General features: G+C 43.6%; 1 protein-coding gene across 1 annotated transcript in view; it reads left to right on the top strand.

The window, feature by feature from the left end:
- Positions 1-357: 357 nt before the first annotated feature.
- LOC133123732 (transmembrane protein 163a-like) overlaps positions 358-26,548 on the top strand; it is a 53,458-nt gene continuing 27,267 nt past the window's right edge. Inside the window, exons 1-2 of the mRNA XM_061234232.1 lie at positions 358-850; positions 4,789-4,908. Coding sequence (XP_061090216.1) covers positions 670-850; positions 4,789-4,908 — 301 coding nt within the window. The 5' untranslated portion in view covers positions 358-669. The remainder of the gene's footprint in view (positions 851-4,788; positions 4,909-26,548) is intronic.

Raw genomic sequence — 26,548 nt, 5'->3', positions numbered from 1 at the left:
AAGCCCTCAATTTCTGGATGAAAAAGAGAGGAAACGCTATAGTGCCAAAATATACTTGCGCTTAATCTTTCAGATATATCCATACTTAACTTGCCTCACCCCTCGCATTACATGAAGGACACGAGATATTTGTATGGTGTGCAACCATGGAAGTGACTCATTTATGTAGATCATTTGTAGCCTAGAATGTTTATTGCAACGATATTATCCAGTGCTGCTATTGACGCTGCCGATAGTTCAGTCGTGTGCTGTGCCACCCGGAGAGGGAGAACTGCATATGCATCGGACCAAAGAGAATCACTCCAAGCAGACGTGCTGCCGCCAAAAGTCTCGCCAGTTCCTCGCAGCCTTGCGCCTTACTGGGATATGTGCAGAGATTTCGTGCAACCTCAAAGCGACTGTTTAACGAACCTGGATTTTCAATTAGAACCTGCTTGCTGCAGCCTCCTAATTCTAGTTAGAGAGTTCCTGTCGGAAAGGAGGTGGGAGGCAGGGGGTTCGTTGCTGATGCAGTGAAGATTGCGTTTATCTCGTATTATCTGTTAGCACACTTCTTAGCTTTGTGCTAACACAACGCTGGGGGCATATGTGCGCTGGATGACTCTAGCCTACTTCTCGCTTCCGTGTGACATAATTCGAGTGCCTAATTTGAATTGAAACTTGATAGCAATGATCGACTCTCCAGCTCCCGACCCCTGCCCGGTCCCAGACCCCACTGTGGTGGATCCCTCGGCTCGCAACGGACAGTGTGTCCCTCCAAATGAACAACATTCACCCAAAACGGCAAACCAAGGAGACACCTTCACCATGGACCAGGAGATGAAAATAAGCGACAACGTTGAGGGCCAAGGTAAAATAAATACTTTATAATTCATCAACCGCAGTTCCAGTAATTATGCTTATCTTAATCGGTTGCCATGTGCCCACGAATACAGGCTATTCATGGAGCTAGCCAATAATGAAGGCGCATTTAATTATTGTGTATCATATTAAATGCATAATGAATAAACATAGAAAGTAGACGGAAGTTTGTCAACACAGTTTTTGGTCTGGGTTTGAGGCACAAAAGTATAGACTAAATTTAATTATGAAGTGTTCTCTTTTTATTTGAGACTTTGCTTTTAAACAGTGTACCTTTAACATTTCGGATGTTACATGCTGTGTTGTGAATACTGAGGATACAATATCACTCATTTAAAACTGTCTTGTAAAGATGCGTGCGCGTGTCATAGCCTACAATATATTTTCGAAGCCTGACAAAATTCTGCAGCCGGCATTATATGCTGCAGACTCTGGATTCACAGATTGTTAACAAAATACGTTTTACAGTAAATCCCCATAATTTGCCAAATAGTGGTCTGAGTTGTCATTTTACACTTTGTATTAGCCAACAGCCAATACAAATAAACTTTCTCCGCTCTGTTAAAGAGGAGTCCTTGCAGACATAACGGAATTTATTTTTCTTCTTAAGTAACTCCTACCTCAGCCCAGAGATGCAACATGAACGGTGTGGGGTTACAACAGAGCAGTTCATATTCCTCATTGCTTCGTGCAACATATTGTCTTTTCACGCGGCATATTACGCGGATATTAGCAGTCTCTCTCCCACATGGTCTACTGTGATAGCTACTTTAAGACAAGCTGCTGAGCCTGAGACCGTTCCTTCGTCGCGCCGCTCCGAATCGTTCCGGCAAAAGGTTATAAAACAGCTAATGGGAGTGCGCCGGCCACTCCCCTGGACGAGCGTCTCCTTGCGTTCTTGCGCCAATGCGTACGTGAGTCAGGACGCGACTATAGAAGTTATCGCTGTGGATGGTTAGAGAAAACCTGGCGGTGTCCAACTGTGTGAGGCAATATTTCTTTTTTGCCTTGCAGTGATTTTGAGGCAGGATTATGGCAGTTATGCTTGGTTAGGCCCCCTCCTCCAACTACTACTTCAACTGCTATCATAAAGTAGACACTGAAAAATAATTACTGATTTAAATAAAGAACACACATAGGCAACATAAATCACTCTGTCCAAAATTCCAGTAAAATTGTAGTTTTAAAGGTGCCTGCCATCAAATGTAAATTTTTATGCCAACCAATGATAAAACTTTCGATAGACAGTCAGGAACTATGTTGATTGATACCCTTGGGAGACAAAGCAGTTCTCCAGGAGGGAATTCACAAAGTCATTACAAAACTAATGATGTCCAGGACAGATACAGCTAGCCAAGCAGTTGAGGAAGAAAGATTTTAAGTATGAGATCAGTGGTACCTTAGTCACACGCCAACCGGCTCTCTTTCTCCCCAAGATAAAAGACTTTGCAATCTTTCAAATCCCTGCTGAATAACTTCAATACGCCTATGAATTCTGAACAGGCATTACTAGTAATGAGAGCTGAGACACCAGCTTTGATGACTCCAATTGTCAGTGCTGGATTTGGCTGAAGGCACATATCCATGGAGGTGTGATGATTGCCCTTCCTCACTCCCAGTGTCTAATAGGAGACTAATTGGTGGATATTTCCCCAACTATATTTTAACGTTGGATACCTTTCATCCTTTGCGATTTGATTTGCACTCCACAACCCAAAGTATCACATTATGACCTTGTATCACCTGAAATTACCCCCATGGCCAATTCTTGTGTTATATATTACATATTAGTGATTTAAATTGGTTGCATGCTTACATATCTGATATATACCAGAACTCTTGTCAAAATTAAATAAAATTCTTGATTGGAATCAAATATAATTGGAATGTTCAGTCTATAGAAAGAGGGGTAGCATGCTTTGTGTGTGTGTGTGTGTGTGTGTGTGATAGTGAGGTGGAAACTTCAGATGTGAATCCTATAAGTTGGGCTCAAAATTCTGCATTATTTTTGTGGGTGGAAGACATCAAAGCAAAACAGTACAAAAGTACAATCTTGTGCAACCTCGACATTGACCAAGGAAATTAGATTTAAATCTCAATTCAAATGTAAAACATGCAGGTCCTTCCAGAGGAATTCACAGGCTTAATTTATTTGTTAAAGAAAAGTCAATCATGTTGTATCTTTGAAGGGACATACACATCTTTAAAGATCTGAAGACTTAACTGACTTGTGCCTTAGACTAATTTAATATGTGAACATTTTGCTGGACTAGGAGAGAAAAAGAAAAATGTCAGATCAGTCAGATTATTTTTCTGTACTGTAAACTGAACTCTCTATCTATCTATTTATCTATCTATCTATCTATCTATCTATCTATCTATCTATCTATCTATCTATCTGTCTATGTATATATCTATCCTTGTATCTATCTCATTACAGAGGTAAAATTCAAAGGTGGCCTTTTAGCTAAATAAATACTTCTTGTTTGTTATGGTCAAGTGATGAAGATATATTTCTTGTAACGATAGTACTCTGGATAAATGTGAATGCCAATTTATTACTCACTTAATTTTAATATATGAAGTCAGCACATGTTACTGGAACTGGGGGAGAAACTGGTTTTATGCCCAAGGTACATTTCTTAAACTATTTCATCACCTGAGAAATTAATTTAAGGGCACAGATAAAGAAGGATGCCATCTGCATGCAGTGAAATATGTGGTATAGTATGAGTCTGTAGTCTGCTTGGGTTTAATAATGTAATCTTTCTCCCAAATGAACAAGCTTGAAGGAAATTCCAGAAAGAAACACAACCATAATGGCCTTTATGATATATACAGTATTTGTTCTAACAACCCTCATTCCTCATAAATATGTTGATAAAGAGAGATGTGACAACAAGTCAAATATCTGGACCCTTCTTTCTGATGTCATGGGATCAGTGTGTTAGAGAAAGTGCCTTCACCCCTGATCCATAACAGAAAACACGCAAGACCCCTGTGTCTTAGTACAGAGATGGAAATTGCAGTCTAGAAAGCTCTATTTAGCTACAATGATCTCAGTCTTAACAGGAGAGCAAAACAGTGGAGACATTTACGTTTTAAACATTTAGTTGATGCTGTTATCCAGAGTGACTTACAATTTGCGTATGAAAAAAAGGTTTCTATTCCTCCTAAGCAACCTGTGAGCCTGATCTGAGATCAACCTCAGAAAGAGGAGGAGGGGATGGATAAGTGCTTTTCAGTGTGAGCACATGTAGGGGGTTTGGGCTTAGCAGGCCAAACGTCACTAATGTTGCTTGCCATAAAATTGAACATTTGCAGTCACTCACATGACAGAATCTTCAGTTACATGAGGGCAGTTTCCCATCCCTAATCAAGGGGTGGAATGGAGAGGAGAAAAGACACTTTGTTTAAGCAGTATGTCCCTTGCACTGATCCAATGGTGATGTCATTACCCTGGTTGAAGAGCCGTGTATATAAACGGCAAAGCCCTTCACAGTTTTAGTCATGTGTGGCAAGCTGCGATGGAGGCTAAGCTTTGTTCAATGGAAGTCTACGTGCTGGGTGATGACCCACAGCAGAATGCGGTACGTCTGATATGCTGTAAGTCTTGGCCTTTGCGTGCTCCCAGCACTCTGCAGTGCTCTGGCTTTTCGTCAGTTAACCACAGTGTGTCCTGACAGGACGTGATTGATAAATAAGCTTAAACTCGTTCTTCTTGCTGTGCCATGGTGCTCACTGAGAGTAGTTTAGCCCCTGGCTGTGGATCTCATATATTTCAGGCTCATTGTCATGCAGTAAAGGTTGGGGTCTTATTCTTATGCTTCAGCCTGAGGGATGGTGATTGATATGAAATGTGGTGATGCTGGGTCTTGTGCTGTGCGGCATGGCTCACATTAACTGCGGCCTTATTGCTTTTGGCAGGTCTCCTGGAGAGCAGCATGCGACTGAAGCCTCACGAAGCACAGAGCTACCGCAAGAAGGCACTGTGGGTGTCGTGGGTATCCATCGTGGTGACGCTCATCCTCGCGGTGGCCGCATTCAGTGAGTACCCTGCATCACCACCGGCCTTGAGCGATTCGGGAGCATGTGACGCAAAACTGCCGCAACAGGATTCACAGGCTCTATTCAGTAGCATTGTAATGCATTTTGTCTGTGGCATATTAAAGTAGTTTAAGCAGGCTTGCCTTTTGTTCCCATTACAGGTTTAATTATGGCAGAACTCATGGATAGGAACATGTTTGTGAGTCCTTTGGTTGCTAAATTTATCAAAAAGAAATTATGTTGAAAAATGGCTCCCATGGAGAGGAGAGATTTCTTGTTTCGTAGTTAGATTAAATTGAAAAATATGACACATGTAAAATAAGTAGCTTTGCCAAAAATGGTAATCAGCCACCTGGTTCTTAATTTTTTTTCTTTGTGTCCTTGTAAAATGATTCCGAAAACCTAATAGTTCAGCTTTTCAAAATTCTGTTTCCAAAACAAAACTGGATATAAGCTCTTATAAGAATTTGATCCGATAATTACAGGGAAGGGCAGGTTTTAACATGCAAAATGGAGCTCAAGTTGAAGAAGTTAATTGGCAATCACTCAAATAACATTCATATTCTTGTGAGATGAGATTTTATAGGTACGATGTATCACATGGTAAATGCTTGAAAGTGCTATGTTTTGACCATTATGGGAGCTGAAAAATGTTAAAAGAATATCCAAATTTGATTTTGTCCAGGAAACAGTCCTTCTCAGCCAGTTGTTCTCTGACCTTCAGAGCTGGTTTGGGGCTCTGAATCTTTTAGAAGGCTCCTGTGGTTTAGATGACTCTCTGATCTTGGTTGTGAGGCAGAGAGTGAAAAAAGCAAAAACAAACGTTTCTGCCTTGCCAGCTGTCCAATATAAGAACCACATCACTGCCTTCAGACCCAGTGCATTAAGACAGTCTTCTATGATTCACATAGGCACAAGGCAGGCTGCTCATATTTGCTGTGGAATGAGTGCTGTTAGCTTGTCTTTGAGAGAAATAATGTGCAATCCCCATGTCCCTGGTAGGCCAATCAAATATGGTGACTTGGAGACAGATGGGCAGGCGCTCTATTTCTGCAAGGTATAACCAATATATTCTGAAATACAGTGGCTTCAGAAAATATTCAGACCCCTTTACTTTTTGCACAATTTATTGTTATTATTAATTGGATACAATTTACCAATCCACACTGAATAACCCATCATGACAAAGTTAAAACATATTTTTAGACTTTTTTGCAAATTGTGTTCAGGTACATTCTGCTTCCATTATCCTTGAGATGTGTCCAGAACTTGATTGGAGTCCAACTGTGGCAAATTGAATCGATTGGACAGTTTAGAAAGGCACACACCTGTGTACATAAGGTCCCACAATTCACACTGCATGTCAGGACAAAAACCAAGCCATGAAGTCTAAGGAACTCTCTGTAGAAAATTACATTTCTAAAGTTTTTAGTGTTTCCAGTAGAAAAATGGCCTACAATAATTCTGAAATGGAAGAAGTTTGGAACCACTAGGACTCTTCCTAGAGTTGCCTGTCCGGCCAAACTGAGTAACCGGGAAAGGAGGGCCTTGATCAGGGAGGCGACCAGGAACCCAATGATCACTCTAACAGAGCTTCAGAAGTCCTCTGCAGAGATGGGAGAACCTGCTGGAAGAACCACTATCTCAGCAGCACTCTATCAATCAGTCCTTTATGGTAGAGTGGCTAAACGGAAGCCACACTTACGTAAAAGGCATATGACAGCCCGCTTGGAGTTTGCCAAATGGCATTTAAAGGACTCTTGAGAGCAAGAGGGAAAAACTTCTGTGGTCTGATGAAACAAAAATAAAACTTTTTGGGCAGATCTTCAAGCGCTATGTCTGGCGAACACCAGGCACTCATGACCTGGCTAATGCCATACCTACACTGAAGCATGGTGGTGGCAGCATCATGCTATGGGGGTGTTTCTCAGTGGCAGGGGCAGGAAGACTGGTCAGAATTGAGGGAAGGATGAATGCAGCCAAATACAGAGAGGTCCTTGAAGAAAACCTGCACAAGAGTGCACGCAACCTGAGGCAGGGGCGATGGTTCACCTTTCAGCACGACAATGACCTGAAGCATACAGCCAAGACAATGCTGGACTAGCTTCAGGACACGTCCCTGACTGTCCCTGAGTGGCCCAGCCAAAGCCCAGACTTAAGCCCCATAGAACATCAGTGGAGAGACCTGAAGATGGCAGTTCACAGACGCTACTCATCCAATCTGACGGAGCTTGAGAGGATCCAAATCCAGGTGTGCAAAGTTTGTAGAGACTTACACAAGAAGACTTGAGGCTCTAATTGCTGCCAAAGGGGCTTCTACAAAGCACTGAATTAAGGATCTAAATACATTTGTAAATGAGAGATTTAAGTTTTAGATTTTTAATACATTTGGAAAAATTCATAAAAACATGTTGTCACTTTGTCATTATAGGATATTGAGTAGATATAGATTGATGGGCAAAAATGGAAATTTTATCAATGTAAAATTCAATTACAACACAATAAAGTGTGCAAAAAGTGAAGGGGTATGAATACTTTCTGAAGCCACTGTGAAATGTTCCTAAAATGTCAAGAGTTAATGCCATGACATCAAAATGTCCTAATTTCTAGGGTATCTCCGTTACTCTTCGAAGCTCTTTACAAGTATCTCTTTACATTTCTCTCTCTTTTCCACTTTGAAAGAGAGTTGATGTTTTCTGGTGGCTGTAATGATTGTGGGATCAGGGTCTTCAGAGATGCAAAGCAGTGTAGTTTCCTCAAAATCGTGAAAGGAAAGGTTCTCTTCCCTCAGGTGTGGTGGAAGAAGGCGGCGGGGGGAGTAAAAACTCAAGGGCACGCAGGACGCAGTTATGGGAGGCTGCAGTATTGGATCAGGCTCAAATCAAACACACATATTCCACCACAGTGACCTGCCCTCAGAATGATGGTACTGGCTGTATCGACTCTCTGAATGGCAAACATTGTATTCAGACCTTCCTTTACCTGCATTTATCCAGCCTTTTATTCCCAGGTGCATTTCTCTATCCGTCCTCCTTCTTGCTTCGTAATAAAGGTTACACTGTAGCTGTAAGTTGCTGATGCATTTTCTCCGTCAGATAAGTGCTTTATATATTCCCCTATCTGGGCAGCAATATCACAAGCAATAGTAGTTATAAATGGAATTGTGCATATTCATTCATCTCAACATTTAAAAAACAGCAGTTTTGAAATATACTGTATGTGATACAGATGTGATGTAAACGAAAACACACTGATAACACAAGGAAAAGCAGAAAGCCTGAGTCTGTATAACTCTGTGTGAGTTACAAACAATGGGACAATGGTCAAATGTTTCCTAGAACATAAGAAAAACTCAGCGGGATCCTACCTGACTCAAGGTGTTCATCTCCGGGAGAACGGCCCAATTTTCAGTCTTATGATACAAACATGGACGCCTTCATAGAAAACCTAATTTGGAGTAAAAGACTATTTTCCCCAATCCCCAAGCTTTTTAACAAAAACACAGCTGTCGGTTGATTGTGTTTGAGCCGAGTTCACTGCCAAGCAAGCTGGCGGAATAGCTGCAGGAGTCATTTTCTGGGGATTTTTTGTTTACTGCTCTGCGCTCACCAACAGAGCCCTTTGGAGGGGTGGGTGCGACTCCTGAATTATAACATGGTTGTCTCTATTTGGCAAGGCAGCCTGATTCACAGTCTTAAGCTCCATCAGCTGTGTTTATGTCTGATAAATCCTTCTTCTTTAAGCTCTTTGTGCACCTGCTTGTTCGCCCACACAAGTTCCCACTTTGCCGTTGACATGCAGAACTTGCTCACTGTCTCAATTGGGAAAATGACCTCTACCTTCAGACATCACCTTTTGCACTTGGTTAGTATGTCGGCATTTTGTAGCTAATTGGCTGCTGTGGTGCTGTAAAGCTGGCGTATGTGTCTCATAGATGCAGGTGTTAGGACTGGTGGAATGTGGGGCGGCCTGTAGCGTAGTAATGACTGGGACACACAAGGTCGCCACAATAAGATCCACACAGCCGTTGGGCCCTTGAGCAAGGCCCTGCATTGCTCCAGGGGAGGATTGTCTCCTGCTTAGTCTAATCAACTGTACATCGCTCTGAATAAGAGCGTCTGCCAAATGCCTATAATGTAATGTAATGTAATGTAATGTAATGTGCACACCAGGGGTGGAACAAGTGTACACTGGGCCCTGGGGCAAAAATGGACTATGGGCCCCCCTCCCCAATGCCCCATTCACTAAACCATACAGCTACTGTATATTTAGCCCACAGCCTATACAATCCCATGCACACGACATAACAGCAAGCACACATGGCATACACCCAACACAAATTAACAACAGTGACCTGGACTGTATCCATGTTAGGCTAAATTGGGAAATTGCAGCGCAGTTCAGGAACATTGACAGCACTCGTTTCTGAGCTTGTGTGGAAAAACAGGTTCAGGCTGGGTCATTTGAATGTAGGCCTAATAACGGATCTGTAGCCCATAAAACACTGGCAGCGCAGCCAGTAAAATCAGCAAAATTATTAATGCAGCTCATTAATTACCCAAAAATAGCCAAAGCAATGGCAAGGCGGACTCGATGCAACCGAAACACCAGTTAAATGTAATAATCATTCTTTCTCACCACTCCTTAAAGGGCATTCAATGAGCAATGCACCAAGAAAGTCATCCACAATACAGACAGTATGTCTTAGGTCCAACTTTCTAGCTCGTTCATTCTCTATTGACAATATGGCCAATCCATCAACCTATCCTGTTCCATGGTGCTACTCAGATAGTTTTTAATTCATTAATCAGAAATGGCAGAAAGGCCATACACACCTCTCTGAATGTGGAAGTTACCGCCTGATGGGGCGGCCTGTAGCGCAGAAGTTAAGGTAAATGACTGGGACCCACAAGGTCGGTGGTTCTAATCCCGGTGTAGCCACAATAGGATCCGCACAGCCGTTGGGCCCTTGAGCAAGGCCATTAACCCTGCATTGCTCCAGGGGAGGATTGTCTCCTGCTTAGTCTAATCAACTGTACATCACTCTGGATAAGAGCATCTGCCAAATGCCAATAATGTAATGTAATGGATGATCTCCTATGAGTGAGCGACATTAGTCTTCAAGCAGTCTTAGTCGTCTTTTACATTTTATAGAATCCCTTTTTTCCCCACAATAGCCTTTTTCTGATTCAACGTTAATTTTTCAAGAATGCAGTCAGCTGTGATTGTACCTACCAGTTATATATATGCATAATTTTCAAATAACTGTGTTCAGATGCCTTTTGGCTCTCGGGTTTGGATATTACACTGTTTGGACTGAATTCACAATAAGTGCATTTATGTTTTTAATTAGATTTGTCAAAGTGTCAAAGCATTTCGCAGTTGAGACGGAACTCTAATATAATATGCAGGCCCCCTGGCTGTCTTTTTGCCATTTTTTGATGAAGTAATAAATCAGTGGTGAACCAAGAACAAGATGAAGAATACCGTTGCGATTTAATGAAAAGGGGCAAATGTTCCAAAAAATGAGCTGAAAATTCAGTGATACCAGTGGAATGGTTACTTCAGGCTGAGTGAAAACTGAATTACACAACGTAAAGTTAATAAAGCCTTAATACCAGGGTCACCTCTGCCATGTGTACCATGGCCAGCACTTCTGTTCTAACCTTGCTAAAGTATTGTACGGGTCATTTTAATCGAAATAGTAATCAAATTATATTGGTAATGCTGTGCCATTTCTGCAAAGGACAACAGATGACAAAGTGACAATGTTCAGAGGTATCACACATGCTAAACCAAGTGAGCTATCGGTATTCAAACAGTGAGCTAATTTACATGCAGGCTGATTAAAATGCAGTGCTGCAGGACTGAGATTTGATGCTGACATTTGTCCATGCCCCCGTTATTATTGCTGTGATATACTGTAGCCTAGCCTTCTGGGGACCTCTACTGTCTTTATATAAAAGCTAAAGAAAAAGTGGATCCTCTAGTCAATACTGCTGATATAGTATTCTGAGGATGGGTACTGGGGGTTGGGGGAGGTTAGGTTATTCGGTGGGTGCCTGTTTGACTATGTTCTGCTGTGATTTCATTTATCTGGATCTGCCTAAGTTCTGGATATAATTTATTTCCCCTGGAAATATGTCCATGGGGGCATACTTGTAGATAAGATTTTTCACACAGATTTCTTTGTGCTTCTACCCTGTTACTTTCTGTGTTTCCTTCTATCTATTCAATAAGCTCTCATTAGGCCTTAACAGCCCATTCAAGTCGATGAGTCTAGAAAGTCTGAAGCATAAAAGTCTAGAAGTCTTGACAGGAGAGTGTGGCTGAGACACGTGATTCACATGCGACCTCTGTGCAGACTCCATATTAATGTGATGGTAACATGCCTTTCAATCTTAGGTATTGACAATCTAATCTGAAACCCTCTCCAAAACCTCCTTTCAAAAAATATGTGTAATAAGGAACAGTGGTCCAGCCACTCCATTTCCAGCAACCTTTCTTTCTTCTGCCTTTACTTCTCCCACTGGATCCCTGATAAAACGCTGCTCCACTATGTTATTGAATATGAAATGCTCTATGGGATGGGCCTTCGGGACGCAGCTGAAATGGAGTTATGTGACAGAGGGCCTGAAGTTGCCGTCCAGGGCCTACCTGAATCACTGCTCAAATCTGCTTAGACTCCGATGGATGTCATGAATATTACAGTATGGTTTATAAATAGAACGGCTGGATCCAGGCTGCCTAACAACTCAGAGAGTGTATACATCATCCTGAAATGCCTGTTGGCCGCTGCAACATTCATTCGTCCATCTAGATTATTCATCTGGTGTCATTTATGGGGGTTTTTAATTACTGCTAAATGTCACATAGCAAAGAATTATGGTTAAGAACTCATAAATGCTATTTCAGTTTGATGCTATCTTCCCCATTGTGATGCTCTTTTGTTTTGGTAAGAATGTACAATTAATGAATTGCCAATTACAGTTAACAAACCCACAAAACATTTGTACCTGCAAAAATCTCAAGTTGGTCTTCTAGTGTAATGTATATAAGGAGAACAGGTAATCAAACTAGCATACCTAATGCAATAATTTGGTGTGAGACCAAATTATTACAGAAAAGATTTGATGTGCAAAAAGTGCACAGATGTATTCAGAATAACAGACAGGGAGACAATGCACAGGCAAATGAAGACCAGCACCTTGATTTTGCTGTTGATATTTCATTGCTGTAATACTGTTGGGAAATGTATTATAGACTGTTCTTGTGGATATAAGCATACCTCTCAGAAGAGAAATAAAATATTATCTGGATAATATTTTTGGCTGATATTGTGATAAAGTAAACTACAGAAGAGGTGCAGGACCAGAAATAGCTGACATAACATGGAATTAAATTCAGCACATTGCTCAGCACCCTCCCCCCCACACCCACAGGCCCCCAATTTCCATTAACACATGCACTGAGACCACTTCAATACACATCATGTCTGGGAACCAGCAGGCAGTTAGACGCACCTGAATCGGGGCATGTGAGTGGGCAAACTATTTCTTTCTCCTTTCAAAACAGATGTCGTCTACTTGTTTAGTCCCTATGATAGAACAGAGTTCTGTGTCTGTTGAACACTCCTGCATTTGCATCACCCCAATTTAAGTCTTTTGGTGGCTGAGTAGGATACATGTGTTTCTTAATGTATTCAGTCGCACTGTTACACAACTGAGATTAATTTGATTGGCAGTAGCTCTGGGGTGGCTGAAATATTTGTGGCTTATGCATTTCCGTAATAGTTACAGAAATTCTTTTGAATTTTGAATTCTCTCTGAGAAAGTGGACTGGCGTGGTTTTCCATTTGGGATGATTGGACCATTCGCTGTCTGTTGACTGAGCGGAAAGTTATCCATCAGGCCAACATTGCTGATCCTGGTTTCCCCGCACAACACGATGGCTTTTGATTATGAGAGCTACAGCTATAAAGAGTGGGATGAAGAGAATATTTGTTTTCAGCAGGTGATAATGACTCTGAAATCACCTCTTCTCTTGCTTCTGTATGACTCATTGTCTGCTGCTGTGATTTCAGAGACCAAAAAAAGACGGATTTATACACAAGCCCTGATCAAAGTGGTGTCTCGTCTGCAGTGAGCACCATCATACCAGCAGAGCTGCAGGTCCATCTGACCTGGCGCATTTAGGATTTTTGGAGAATGGACGCACCTTTGAGGGAGATGTCGCCTGCAGGAGCGTGGGGCCATAAGACACACTTGGGGGAATTTAAGTGCCCCTTCGCCACCATGGTGGCACCTTAGACACTGTGTTGGGAACTATTAAACCTGTTTCTCAGTGGCCTGCTGTTCCCACAGGAAAGTTGTGCTCCTTGGTTGGCAAGCTTGGCTCTCACCCTGAGTGGGGATATATCAGGGAGCTGGGTATTACTGCACCAGATGGATGGCAGCCATTCTTTTCAAATGGTATTTTATTTTTCTGCCTTGGAATTATTCAGAGCACGGTGGCTGCCTCTGTGATGGAGGAAAATGTACTACAGGGAACAGCTCCACTGTAGATACCCCAGGTGGGTGGAATAATAAACACACACACACACACACACAAACAGGTGGGTGGATTAATAAACACACACACAGGTCTACGGAATAACACACACAGGTGCAGATTAATAAAAACACATTCACACTCTCTTTCTCTCACACATACACACACAGATGGATCTCATGTGTATAAATGCAGACATTTGGACTAATGCACAAATCCAGCAAGACTCATTTGTGCCCCAGTCAGTTAATACACTCATGCAAACACGCACAGACATGTGAATTACACACATAGGGTGGCCTGTAGCGTAGTGGTTAAGGTAAATGACTGGGACCGACAAGGTCGGTGGTTCTAATCCCGGTGTAGCCACAATAAGATCTGCACAGCCATTGTGCCCTTGAGCAAGGCCCTTAACCCTGCATTGCTCCAGGGGAGGACTGTCTCCCGCTTAGTCTAATCAACTGTATGTCGCTCTGGATAAGAGCGTCTGCCAAATGCCAATAATGTAATGTAATGTAACATTATGTACATCACCACTGGCAATCACTTGAGTCGAGTATGATTGGGTTGTCTATCTCTGGGTTTTCATATAGAGGCTGTAGAGGGTCTTCCCGGGAATCACATATTTTTATTTTAGTGCAGGGGTTAGTGGTGGAGGTTTTGGTGGTGGTTGGGCCTGTCTGCTGATCAGTCTCTCCTTACTTGCTGCCACTTGTCCTCTAGGGTAGCACTACTCTGCAGGTATTTGCTCTGACTGTACGCTACACCACATGATTTCACTCATTATTTCACCTGCTTGGTTCAGATAATAAGCAAATTAGTGAAATCAGGTAGTGTAGAGCACGGTTGAAGCAAATGCCTGCAGAAAATGCGGCCCACAGGACGTGGAGTTGAATAGCACTGCTCTAGGGCAAAGAGATCCTGTTCATATAGGGCAGCTTCTTTGTGAACAGATTTCCTCCAGGCATGCTTATTGAGTGTAAATCTTTCCCAGTTGTTGGATGTGATGTTGAGTTTCTTCAGATTTGTTCTGATTTTGTGTTTATTACCCAGCATGGGTGGGGCAGCACAGATGGCGCAGTGGGTAGCACTGCCGCCTCACAGCAAGGAGGTCCTGGGTTTGAATCCCTGTCGGCCGGGGCCTCTCTGTGCGGAGTTTGCATGTTCTCCCCGTGTTCACGTGGCTTCCTCCGGGTACTCCGGTTTCCCCCCACAGTCCAAATACATGCAGGTTAGGCTGATTGGAGAGTCTAAATTGCCTGTGGGTATGAGTGTGTGAGTGAATGGTGTGTGTGCCCTGCGATGGACTGACCTGTCCAAGGTGTATTCCTGCCTTTCGCCCAATAGGCTCCAGCCCCCCTGCGACCCTGTTCAGGATAAGCGGGTTAGGATAATGGATGGATGGATGGATGCCCACCATGGGCTCGCTCACCTTGGCAAGGATCTGTGCAAATACTTGTGCACCTGTGCAACAATTGCCTGTTGTTCACAGGAGGGAGATGCCGTAAACTGCCTGATCTTCTCTTTTGAAGACAGCTATGATCAGAGCATCCCCAAGCTCTGTGGGCAGTCCTTCCTTCACCCAGAGGTTCAACTGCAAGGCATGAATGTGGTGGGGGAGCTCTGATCCACCTCCCATTACGATCTCTGCTGGGATCCTGTCTGTTCTGGCAACCATTTTGTTTCTTTGGCTTCTGATGGCATCTTAAACCTATGTCACACTGGGAGGTTCACCTGTTCTACCTCTCACTGTGCTCAGTTGATGATCAGCAATGCTGCTCTGATCGAGTAGATCTTGGAACTGCTCTCTCCATCTGGTGTTGATTGCCTCATTTGTCAGCAACTATTGCCCATCCTTAGAGCACAGGGGGTTTTGGCCGCCATGGTAGGTTGGACCAAGCACTGCCTTGGTGGCACTCTAGCAGCCTCTGAATTTCCTTGGCATTTCTTGTCCAGCATGACTTATGGAGCTCTCTCACCCTACACTGGACATCAGCCTTAGCTCTGGAGCGAGCCAATCCTGTTGTGATTTTGCCAGGCAAAAAAGGCTTTCTTTATTTTGGACAGGAGCATTGTTTCCATGTTTTTCTTATCAAAATAGTCCTCACATTTTCTGCCCAAGTGCATGCATTGAAAACTTGACTTGAGCCAGCCCCATGTGTTCTTCAATAGCCTATGGAGGCCGGAAGGTGCAGCTGGGAGCTCTAAAGATGGACATCGTTGAGTGGATAAAGCAATGGTCTATCCAGGAGTTGTCTGGAACAGTCATGTCCCTCGTTACATTTGCATCACAACGATCCTAACAATAAATCAATGCCACTGTTTGGACCAGGGTGAAATCAAGGATGCCATCAGTTTATTTTTCTGGTGGAAGAGAGTGTTAGCGGTGGGGAGGTCATATTCAGCACATTTTGTCAGAAGGACTTTGTTGGAGTTGATGTTGCCAGTGCAATATGCAGTGCAGATCTTTCCAATGATGTCCCTCCAAAGTTTGTGGACTGGCCATGGATTTGATGCCTCCTATGATAATTATCTTATCCTCCTTGAGGATGCTTGACAATGTTTCATCTAAACCAGTACAGAAAGTCTCAAGTCCCTATGCCTGTGAGACCACAGTGACCACGGATGTGCATACACACAGACACAGACACACACACTGTGAATTAATAGCAACACACAGACATGTGGATTAATACACACATACACACCATTGACCTTTAAAACATTAAATTAAACATTAACATTAAAACAGGAATTAAATGTACAACAAAATGTTATGGCTGACATATGAAGTGTAAAGCGTGCATGAACATGGCAGATCCCTGTAAGAGCGCTGACCTCAGCAGGTTCCCTGCTTCCCTCCATTTTTAAAAAGTGACTCAACTCTTGACTGAACCCTCTGATCCTAACTCACTTGTGTCAAATATGACTTTCAACATTTTTCTCCTATTTCGCATATAACACCATTTGGCCAGACGGCAATGAGAAGGTCACACTTAGAGTTTTTGTGCATAAGGTCATTTGTGTTTGCTAATGGCTGTCACCATCTGAGCGAGTGTTACTCATCTTTCATCTTTCAACTCAATCCCTGCTTTAGGCCCTGAACACATGATTATTCTACCCCTGGGGTATAGGTAGCAGAACAAAAGGCTGCATTATCTATCTAGTCTTGAAATGCACAAATAAATTAATTAGTGCCTCTTTGCATTAGGGCACCATCATATGATGTCTGGCTCATTTGTCAGCAATTCATTTGGGCCTCATAATCATTCTGGGTTTGGAGTGGGGTTATTTCTGACATGAGAAATTTGACATCTGGCTATAAATTGGTATCAGTAAATATGATGAATATCCTATTATTTGAAATGATGTTTCTACAAGTATGTCATCTGAGAATGCAATGTTCGGTTTTGATTGCACCTTGCTTCACACATTCATCTATTATTTGCCTGTGCCTGAAAAGCCTCGATTTCATTGGCCATGGCCCTTCTACATTGGACCAATGATTGTGCTTCTTCATCAAGCTCCGCCCTGACTCTAGCATTGAGCTTCATTAGGATAGCCAGGTGTCCACAAACAGATGGTTGTCTAAACCAAACAGAGAAGATAGTCTCTTAGCTGAGATAAAACACCCCCTACAACAACACCCAAGGAGATACTCAAGAACCCTGTTTTGGTAAAGATAGCATGTTCCATAGATCAAACATACTCCTACATGCACACCTACATGAAAACCTAGCACCATCAACTAAAAGCACTTATGACACTAAAAAGTAAATACTAGCTTAGCTTATAGGTCAGCCATTTTTGCTGTACCTGCTAATGCATATTATCGACCCTTTTAATGACACTGCCTGCAAGTGTCCTGCTTACTCGCAAACCTGAACTTCTCAAGCATGAAAAACAGGAAAAAGGTTGTTTGCGCCGGCCTGCAGCTGAGATGAAGCTGGATGAACTCCGGCACCTTTTGTCAGCCATTTTAAAGCCGTGCACTCAAATGTAAATGCAGACAGGCTCTGCTAAGTGCCTGCTGGTGTGTAAACTTAAGCGTGTGTGCGGTGTGTGATGCGTGCTGATGAATGGCACTTTGCATGGGTAAGCCTAGCCCAAGGGGGCATGAGTGGCTCTGCCCCCTCCACTCAGAAGAACAGCACATTAAGGCCAAAGCCAATGCAGCGTTGTTAAGACGATGCCGCCTTTCCAAGCCAGCGCAATCCGGTTCCAGTTTTACCGGATGGCCGTTTCCACAGTAACGTCTCGCGTGTTCACATCTGACTGAACCAGGTTTATTTCGCCCAATATGAGGTCAGCCGCCCCATGTGTACGCTCCAGTTGGGAAAGTTCCCATTTGCTGTGGCGAGGTGCTCGCAGCAGCCATACGTCACTGTCACAGGAAACTTAACGTGTTGCCAGGCTTGTGTCTGTGGAGGACACAAAAGTCTACACTGGTGTTTGCCCTTTGGTCGCCTGTGCATACCTTGCTTGTACATATGCCATCTATCATTTCCTGCAATATTAGTGAGATTCATTGAGGTGCACTATACTGGATAACTTACAAAAAATGGCATCACATTGGCTGACTGGACATAGAATCATGTGACAGGAAACAGTGACTGTATGTTTGGAATCAGTGCACATGCTCCTGCTCAAACTAAATAGTGAGTAAATGTAGCTAGTGGTGTAAGGACAGCATGGCAGGGGTGGGGGGGTTGTACTGCGGTAGGCTTTGAGGATGGACTGCCACGTTACTCACCCTAATCAAGTGGTGTAGAATTTCACACTCACTTCTGAAAGGGAGGAGCCTATATCAGCCCGTAGGGGACACTTTTTGACAGATCCTTGCCGTGCCCGGGGTCATAACCCCCAAAGCGCCATATCCTATGAATCACCCGGAGCCTTCCTTCAACACTGTTTCATAGCCATCTTTCACCTCGGTGAGAATATCAGATCAGACCACATCAGATCACAGCTGAGATGAGAAAGACCCTTCTCATCTCGGTGGGGTGGGGGGCAGTTATGTAATGTTCGTTATTCTGGCCCAGAAACTTAAACAAGTTTTTTGGCCTTTCTTTATTGGCTTAAAGGGACTAGAGACTGCTTCTTGGTGTGAAATATGATTGGTTCTTGCTGTCTCCAGCTTGCTTCGTGTAACGGTGCGGTGGAATTAATGACGGCAAACAGGCAGAGACTCTGGAGAGAAAACCGCAGTTCATCTTCATTTCAAGTGCTAATGGCTGCATTGCACTGCTGCTGGGATCCGTCTTGGAATGTGAGACGATGACAAGGCCATTGTCCCTGAATATACAATAACCTGGGGTGTCGGGGGGTAGGCACTGTGCTCATGTGGTCCATTTTGATTCTGTAAGGGACTGACAGTGCCGTGTCTTTTTAATCACTTGATTACATGACTAAGAAATGTCCTTTAACACTGTTTTGTTCTATATAGAATAATATATTTTCTGTAATATAGCAACCGGTATGAGAGCCTTGCTTGGGACCCGCTATTTCACAGAGCTCAGTACTGTCAACCAGATGACCTCTTTTGCACTTCAGGGGCAATGTGGAAAGGGGCGGGGGGGTTGCGAGCTACCGTTTGGCTAGTGCCTGTGAGATTTCAATACTCCAGACACCTCCAGAGAACCAATTAGCAGCATAGACATGACATGTTGCCAGAGTTCCAACTGCAGATTAATTTGCACTCCATTTGAAGGCAATCGATGCCTACTTCAGTCCCTAATGAACAAGCAAACAGAAGCTTAGCCTAGGGTGTTTACCAGACCAGAGGATCCCACTTCACTAAACAAGGTTTATATATAGGTACTCACAATGCAGTAAACACAGACACATGTAAATTGTGTTATCCATCCATCCATCCATCCATCCATCCATTATCTTAACCCGCTTATCCTGAACAGGGTCGCAGGGGGGCTGGAGCCTATCCCAGCATACATTGGGCGAAAGGCAGGAATACACCCTGGACAGGTCGCCAGTCCATCGCAGGGCACACACACACCATTCACTCACACACTCATACCTATGGGCAATTTAGACTCTCCAATCAGCCTAACCTGCATGTCTTTGGACTGTGGGAGGAAACCGGAGTACCCGGAGGAAACCCACGCAGACACGGGGAGAACATGCAAACTCCGCACAGAGAGGCCCCAGCCGACGGGGATTCGAACCCAGGGCCTCCTTGCTGTGAGGCGGCAGTGCTACCCACTGCACCATCCATGCCGCCCTCTAAATTGTGTTATGCGGTTCACAAAACACATTAAAGTTCTGAAATTCTGACACTAAATTCACTATGTAGCGTGGCGCATTATGTGTGTTGAGACTGACATGCTGACACAAAGCCTTTGGGAAAATGATTAATCTCTCCTTTCCTAACAGTCCTTCTTCTGGGAAATGAATTTAAATGCACAGTTTTGCACCATTAACAGTGAGAATGAAAGAAGTTCCTGAGAAGAAATTAGGTTTGTTGTAATTATATAGCCATACAACAGCATATTATTGCCGAGGAAGTTCCCATTCACCCTTTTCCCTTTCTTTACACATTTAATTTGTTTATGGGGGTGGTAGCAGCAGTCATTGCGCTGGATTCGTGGCCGAAGGGGTTGTGGGGTCAGGTACAGCGTAGGAAACCGTTTCTCTATTTAGAAAGGGCACTGTGTCTGAAGCTAATTGTCGCCCTGGAGATATTCTCCCCCTGTGCGATGTCTGCCGCTCCCTGCTGCGGGGGCAGGCTCACGTCGGTGTGACATCCTTATGAGGCTCAGGTGACCTCAGCACAGACAGAGCAGCTCTTTATTACACCCCAATGCATGACCAGCTGGAGCCTGACAATGACATTCATCTGAATCAGAGCAAAATGTAATTTTCAAAGGACAATTTCCATTTTAACAGAACAGAACTTTTATTTTGATATCGATTTCTCCATATTTCTCTCTCTCACTCTTTCTCTCCCTTCTCTTTCTGGTTCTCTTGCTCCCTCAGATTTTCCATCTCGTTCTTTTTTCATTTGTTTTTTTTTTATCTTAGGTAGGCTGCCGAAACAGGTCTGAAAACATATTCAGCATACAAGTTTTCAGACTCCATCTGACCCCAGATGAAAAGAATGCCCCCCCTCCCGCTCGGGGGTGGAGGGTGTAGTGATTGACAAGTGGCATTTCGTTAAAAATAAGCCCCAGTGGCAAGTCTAAGTATTAAGCATGAGTCAGAGAACATTAATTTTTCATTGCGCAGAGTAGGACTACGTGATGTTGAGTGCCGGTGTGCGTGTGTGTGTGTGTCTGGGTCTGTGTGTGTGATGAAACAAAACAACGGAATCCTGAAGCCCTGTTTTTTTTCTGCACCTGTGACTGAGCAACGCAGCCAATAGAAGATGGTTTCCTCCTTACGCTGTTGCCGAGGGAAACCAGTACAGGAAGTAAGCTTGGTGCGGCTGGTCGGGATTTTTGGAGTCTCTGCTGTGGTCATCCTTCACCGAGTACAACTACTCCCTGACACAGAACAGAATCAGTCACTCCTCTGGACTTTTTCACATTTCAGAAATGAAACAATTACAGTAAGAAAATTCTGCATGAGGACTCAGCAGAGGTACCTTTAGAAAAGGTTGGAATATGCTTGGAGTTGGTGGGTTGACCCGCAAGGTGCAATTAAATTTTTATAATACATTCATTCCCGATCTTTCCGTAGAGACGGCATTTCATTAAGTGGTAGACTAACATATACAATGAGTATTTGCTCTGATAATTTGTTTCAGTTGCATAGGTTAAGAAATGCATTCTCCAACAATTAAGTCACATTGTTTTGATGATATTTCTGTTGGGGCCATGAACTTCATAGTACACATCATGTGATCACACAGATGAAAAGGATGCCTGCCTTGTTAGTGGAGATTTTTTAATTAGCATATATAAAGGGCAAAACATCAATTGTTAGAAAACCATTAAAAGATCACCAATTACAGTAACGGTATAACAGGAAATCAGGTAAAGACAGAGCTGTTTTGCATCTCAGGCTTTGAGCAAGGGGAAATGTGTTATATAAGGCAACTCATGAAACAAAACTACAACACTACAACAAGGAAAGATCATTTGCAGATGACATATTCACCGACCCTGGCAGTATCACACCAGGGATATAAGACAGCCTTCATGATTCAGAGCTTTTAAAAAACAATATCAGGGATTAAATCAGTGGAGTTTCCTCTGATGGTCATTATTTGACTTACGTTTAGAGTACTTGGTGCAATTTGCATTCCAAAAATGTCTGGGACCTTAAAAATACATTGTCTGATTAGTGATTAGAATTACATACCTGGTATTGATGTCAATGGCAGTTTTGAAGTCAGCTAATATAAGTTTTAAAAAGACGAACAAACATAATTCAATCCATCAACATAAATAAGTGTAATGCATTCCTTAACAGCGACATACCTCCTCCAGGAATCTGAAACAACATTAATTCTGAACCTAATTACGCCCTTCATCATTTATTCCAGATAAAACCACATTACCGACTGCGGAGAGGCACATTTTTATGTTCTGATCAATCTGGTTGTGGGACGTGCGTGGAATATAAGGGCGAAACGAGACTGCAGTTTGTTTCCTAGACTGTGTTTGCACTCGCAAACGAACGTGTTCGATATCCGCGAGGAAGACGTGCGTTGTGGGCCCCAGAGGGCTCTCCCTCAAGGTCATGGAGCGTGAGCTATGGAGGTGGAGGATAAACGCGCCTTTGCGGGCGTGGCAAGTTTTCAACAGTCTCTCATAGAGCCTCTCCGGAGAGGTTCTCAACGCGCTGACGGGGCGTTCTTGTGCTGTAGGGCTGCGTGCTTCTCCCCTCGTTGAGAAGGAGAGTTTCTCCGCATAATTGATATGACTACTGTGGCCATGTTTGGAGAGGGGGACAGATATAAGAACCACAAACGCAGAGAGAACCACACCTCGCTGTTCTATTCGGTATATATACACAGCATCCATTCTACTTCATGATCTTTCTTCCCGTTTCATATATTCTGATTAAATGTAGAGAACGTAAAGGATTCAGGTTGATATTGTTAGATAATCAAGATCACATCATTTATCACAATCCACAATTTCTTGTGGAATCTTCCACAGATGACAAAAACAACAGGCATGACAGATTGTCTATAAAGTGCTAACCACACACACTCACAAATGAGGACATACCTCCTAATGAGGACACACCTCTGGGTGAGGCCACGCCTCCTAATGAAGACACACCTCCGAATGAGGCCACGCCTCCTAATGAGGACACACCTCTGGGTGAGGCCACGCCTCCTAATGAAGACACACCTCCGAATGAGGCCACGCCTCCTAATGAGGACACACCTCTGGGTGAGACCACGCCTCCTAATGAAGACACACCTCCGAATGAGGCCACGCCTCCTAATGAGGACACACTTCTGGGTGAGGCCACGCCTCCTAATGAAGACACATCTCTGAATGAGGCTACGCCTCCTACTGAGGACACACCTCTGGGTGAGACCACGCCTCCTAATGAAGACACACCTCCGAATGAGGCCACGCCTCCTAATGAGGACACACCTCTGGGTGAGGCCACGCCTCCTAATGAAGACACATCTCTGAATGAGGCCACGCCTCCTACTGAGGACACACCTCTGGGTGAGACCACGCCTCCTAATGAAGACACACCTCCGAATGAGGCCACGCCTCCTAATGAGGACACACCTCTGGGTGAGGCCACGCCTCCTAATGAAGACACATCTCTGAATGAGGCCACGCCTCCTACTGAGGACACACCTCTGGGTGAGGCCATGAATACTGATGAGACTGTGCTGGTGCGCTGCAGATGGGCTCCATAGAAACGCATTCATGCTCTAATGCATTCAGAGCCAGTGCAGCCCTGAAAGCTCCCAGCTCCCAAAGAGCCTGCAGTCTAAAAATAAGAGCTGGGGGTGAAACTGGGGCGTGAAAGCCATCCTCTTACCTTTTACGTGTCCAAAGGGCGACATTTTTCTGTATTTTAGGCTGGAGAGGATGGCCAGTTAACATTTAACGCTGGTTACAATATACGTTATTTTAAACCTTTTTTGGTTCCGAAATGAAGAAAATGATTCAATTAAAAAAGGTGTATTACAGAATTTAATTACAGAAAAAAGATTTTATATATAAAAGATACATTTCACTTTTCCCATTTGGATTTAATGATGGTTAGGGTGGAGGACTGGGACTGTCTGCTTGTCACTTCTACTCGTCATTTCTATTGTGTTTAAATGGAGGGGACAGGCCTGGAAAAAAACAAACATTTTTACAGAACACTGTGTCCTGACTGTTCCTTAAAGAACTTTCTGTAACACTGGGAAAGGAGCCTAATTGGAATGTTCTGTCTGTAGAAAGGAGCATGTGTGTGTGTGTGCCTCAGTGATGAGTAACTGGAAGAGAGGGTTGTAGAGGGACTAGGTTCACGGACAGGTTCACACTGTTGTGTGTGAGAAGAATCCAAATCAGGCCCACAGCACCAACTGGCCACAGTCTGTCACTTCTGACTTAAACAAGTCTCTGTCACTGTCAGCATCAATGTCTTCTTAGTACTCCACCTTATTTCAAATGTCAAACATACTCAGATAGAAACAACTGCCTCCAAAGAGTATTGGGAAGCAGCAGTAAAGCAATCAAGGTGCATCAACAGTAAGCCAGCGACTGAAGTTGAAAAGGCCCATTTGGCAGCCAATCAAGAGAGGTTGTGCTTGATCAGACTCCACGTCTCCCTGGGGAGGTCTCACACACCACCCAATGCGGGCGAATTATCTCGTCCTCGTGACCCCTTGGAAAGCTCCACCGCCACATGCAAGCGCTGAGGTGTCGGATGCTGGCAGTGTAACATTCCGCTCCAGTGGCCTCTTGGGAGCGCGCTGATAAGATTTCCAGTCGGGCGGAATCTAATTTACGGCCCTGGGAATGCAGCCGCTAGAGTGGCGAGATTGAGCAAGGGTCATGGATATCTCATCAGTGACCCTGGCGTGGTTGTCGAGCTGCCATGAGCGCACAGCTTCATCACCCTGACTGGCAGAGGGCTGACAGACCCAGCTCTATAGTTCGGTTAATTGGGTCATTCGGCTGATTTAACTCTTGTCGGAGAAGTCGAGATACTGACAGTGAACAGTGGATCAACTGGGTTGTCATGAGTGAGACACATCTAAACCCATGTGATCCTTATGGTCGGTGCACGAGGATCCAGAGATGAATAGGGGCTAACAGAATAGAGAGCATTCATGTGTGTGTGTGTGTGTGTGTGTTGTGCATATGTGAAAGAATCCTGAAATATTTTTAAAAATCCTTTCTACAAATGCAAGAGCCTCAGGCAAATCAAATTTAGCCAGTTATTTTTTTTTTGCGAGAATATGAGAGGGTAAAGCTAAAGATTCATTCATAAGGCCACAGCAGGAGGGAGGAGGGGAGACAGCCTGTGTGTTTGTCCAGCTCAGATGAGTTCTGTAACTGGTGCAGCGGTTCAGGCTGGTCTCCATGGGACTGGCAGAATGTGGGAGGTGAACACGGCACTGGCTGCTTTTGTGGCTGCAATAAATCATCCCATATTAGGGACGACAAGGTAGCCTTGGTTCCAGACGTGCCATTGTTTTCTTACTTTGGTTACGACAAATAAAAATGTGCACTATGACGATGGCTTTTTTGTGCTCATGGCTGTGCATGAGGAAGGAACAGGTTTTCAAAGAGCCTGTGTAGCCTTAGTATCCTCTGTAAGAAACATGCTTCCCTTTCATTCAGGGACTAGTCTCAGATAACTCATTTTAAACATGTCCAATGTGGGATAGGCACATGTGTGTGCTAAGGGTTTTTTTGAGGAACAGTATTCCTTAAGATTTGGAAATTTATAGTTTGATTAAGTAAACTGAGACATACATTTGCCATTCTTGTTATGCAAATTCACCAAGGCCATGAATCATCTCACACGGGAGAGACATAGAGCAACAATCAGTTCTTGCATTGCTGAATACTATAAGCCACCAATTTGCATAGGCGGTCTAGTCCGCCATTCATAGGCTGTGGGTTCTCATTATTTGGTGATCTATCTATCTGCAATTTAATGTACAGTACATGCCAGGTTTTTGTGAGCATTTCACCTGTTTATTATTTTATTGCATCTGCACAATTTCTTTGAACAGGGAGGGTGTAGCTGTTGCCATATCAATCAAGGTAAGACTTTTACTGGCAGAGCATCTTTCCCAAGGGGGAAGGGATTATAACAGGCTGTTCCATCAACAATAAACTAATTTCTGTGACACTTTTAGGGACGCTGACAAATGTAATAATAACAATTTGACTTAAGTAGGTCAAAAAGATTTCCATTTATGTCTTTAATGAGTTCCCCCTAACTCTCCTGTGATGTGTTCAATCTTTCAGCCCACTCTCGCAGCGAAAATCAAGATCGATTGAAGCATTATTCTTTCAGCTCTTTCGTCGTGCTAATATGCTTTCAGAAAAGACAGAACTTGTCAGTCTCATCCTTGAAACTGGTGTAAGCAAAATAAAAACATGCTTATAACTGAACCGTGGTAGATACGTATGTAGAGAGATGAAACAAGCATCTCTCTGGGGATTTAATTAGGAACGGAATCCGTTTTCATGCAATGAGCTGCATAAAGCTACAGTTGCTGAAATAAAAGAAGTCAAGGTTGCACAGTAAATGTAATGAAGACTTCTGCCTCTTTCTCTTGCTTATATTTTCACATTTTGTTGTTTTCACTGTTGTTGTTCACAAACTACAACCTTAACACGAAAGAGCGAGCGTCTGTGTTGTGCCACACCCGAGATGCACACTGCGGCCATGCGTATGACAGCCTTCACACAGCGGCCATCGCTCTTTCGCAATCGTTTGCTTTTCCTGAATCACTCAGAGAGCCCTAGAGACGAGAGTTGCTTCTGTAGCCTCTATTCTGAAAGGCTGCGCTGGATCCGAGCAGGCGTCCTGCAGTGCCTGAATTATTCAACATAACATATTGAAGCCCAACAGCAGGGAACACCATGTCAGATGGCTTTTGTCTGCCGGAGAGTCGATGGGATGTGATTGGGGAGCAAGCAGT

This window comes from Conger conger, chromosome 3 (genome assembly GCF_963514075.1).
Source record: "Conger conger chromosome 3, fConCon1.1, whole genome shotgun sequence".
NCBI classification, from domain to species: Eukaryota; Metazoa; Chordata; class Actinopteri; order Anguilliformes; family Congridae; genus Conger; species Conger conger.
This window is presented reverse-complemented; position numbering and strand designations above follow the sequence as displayed.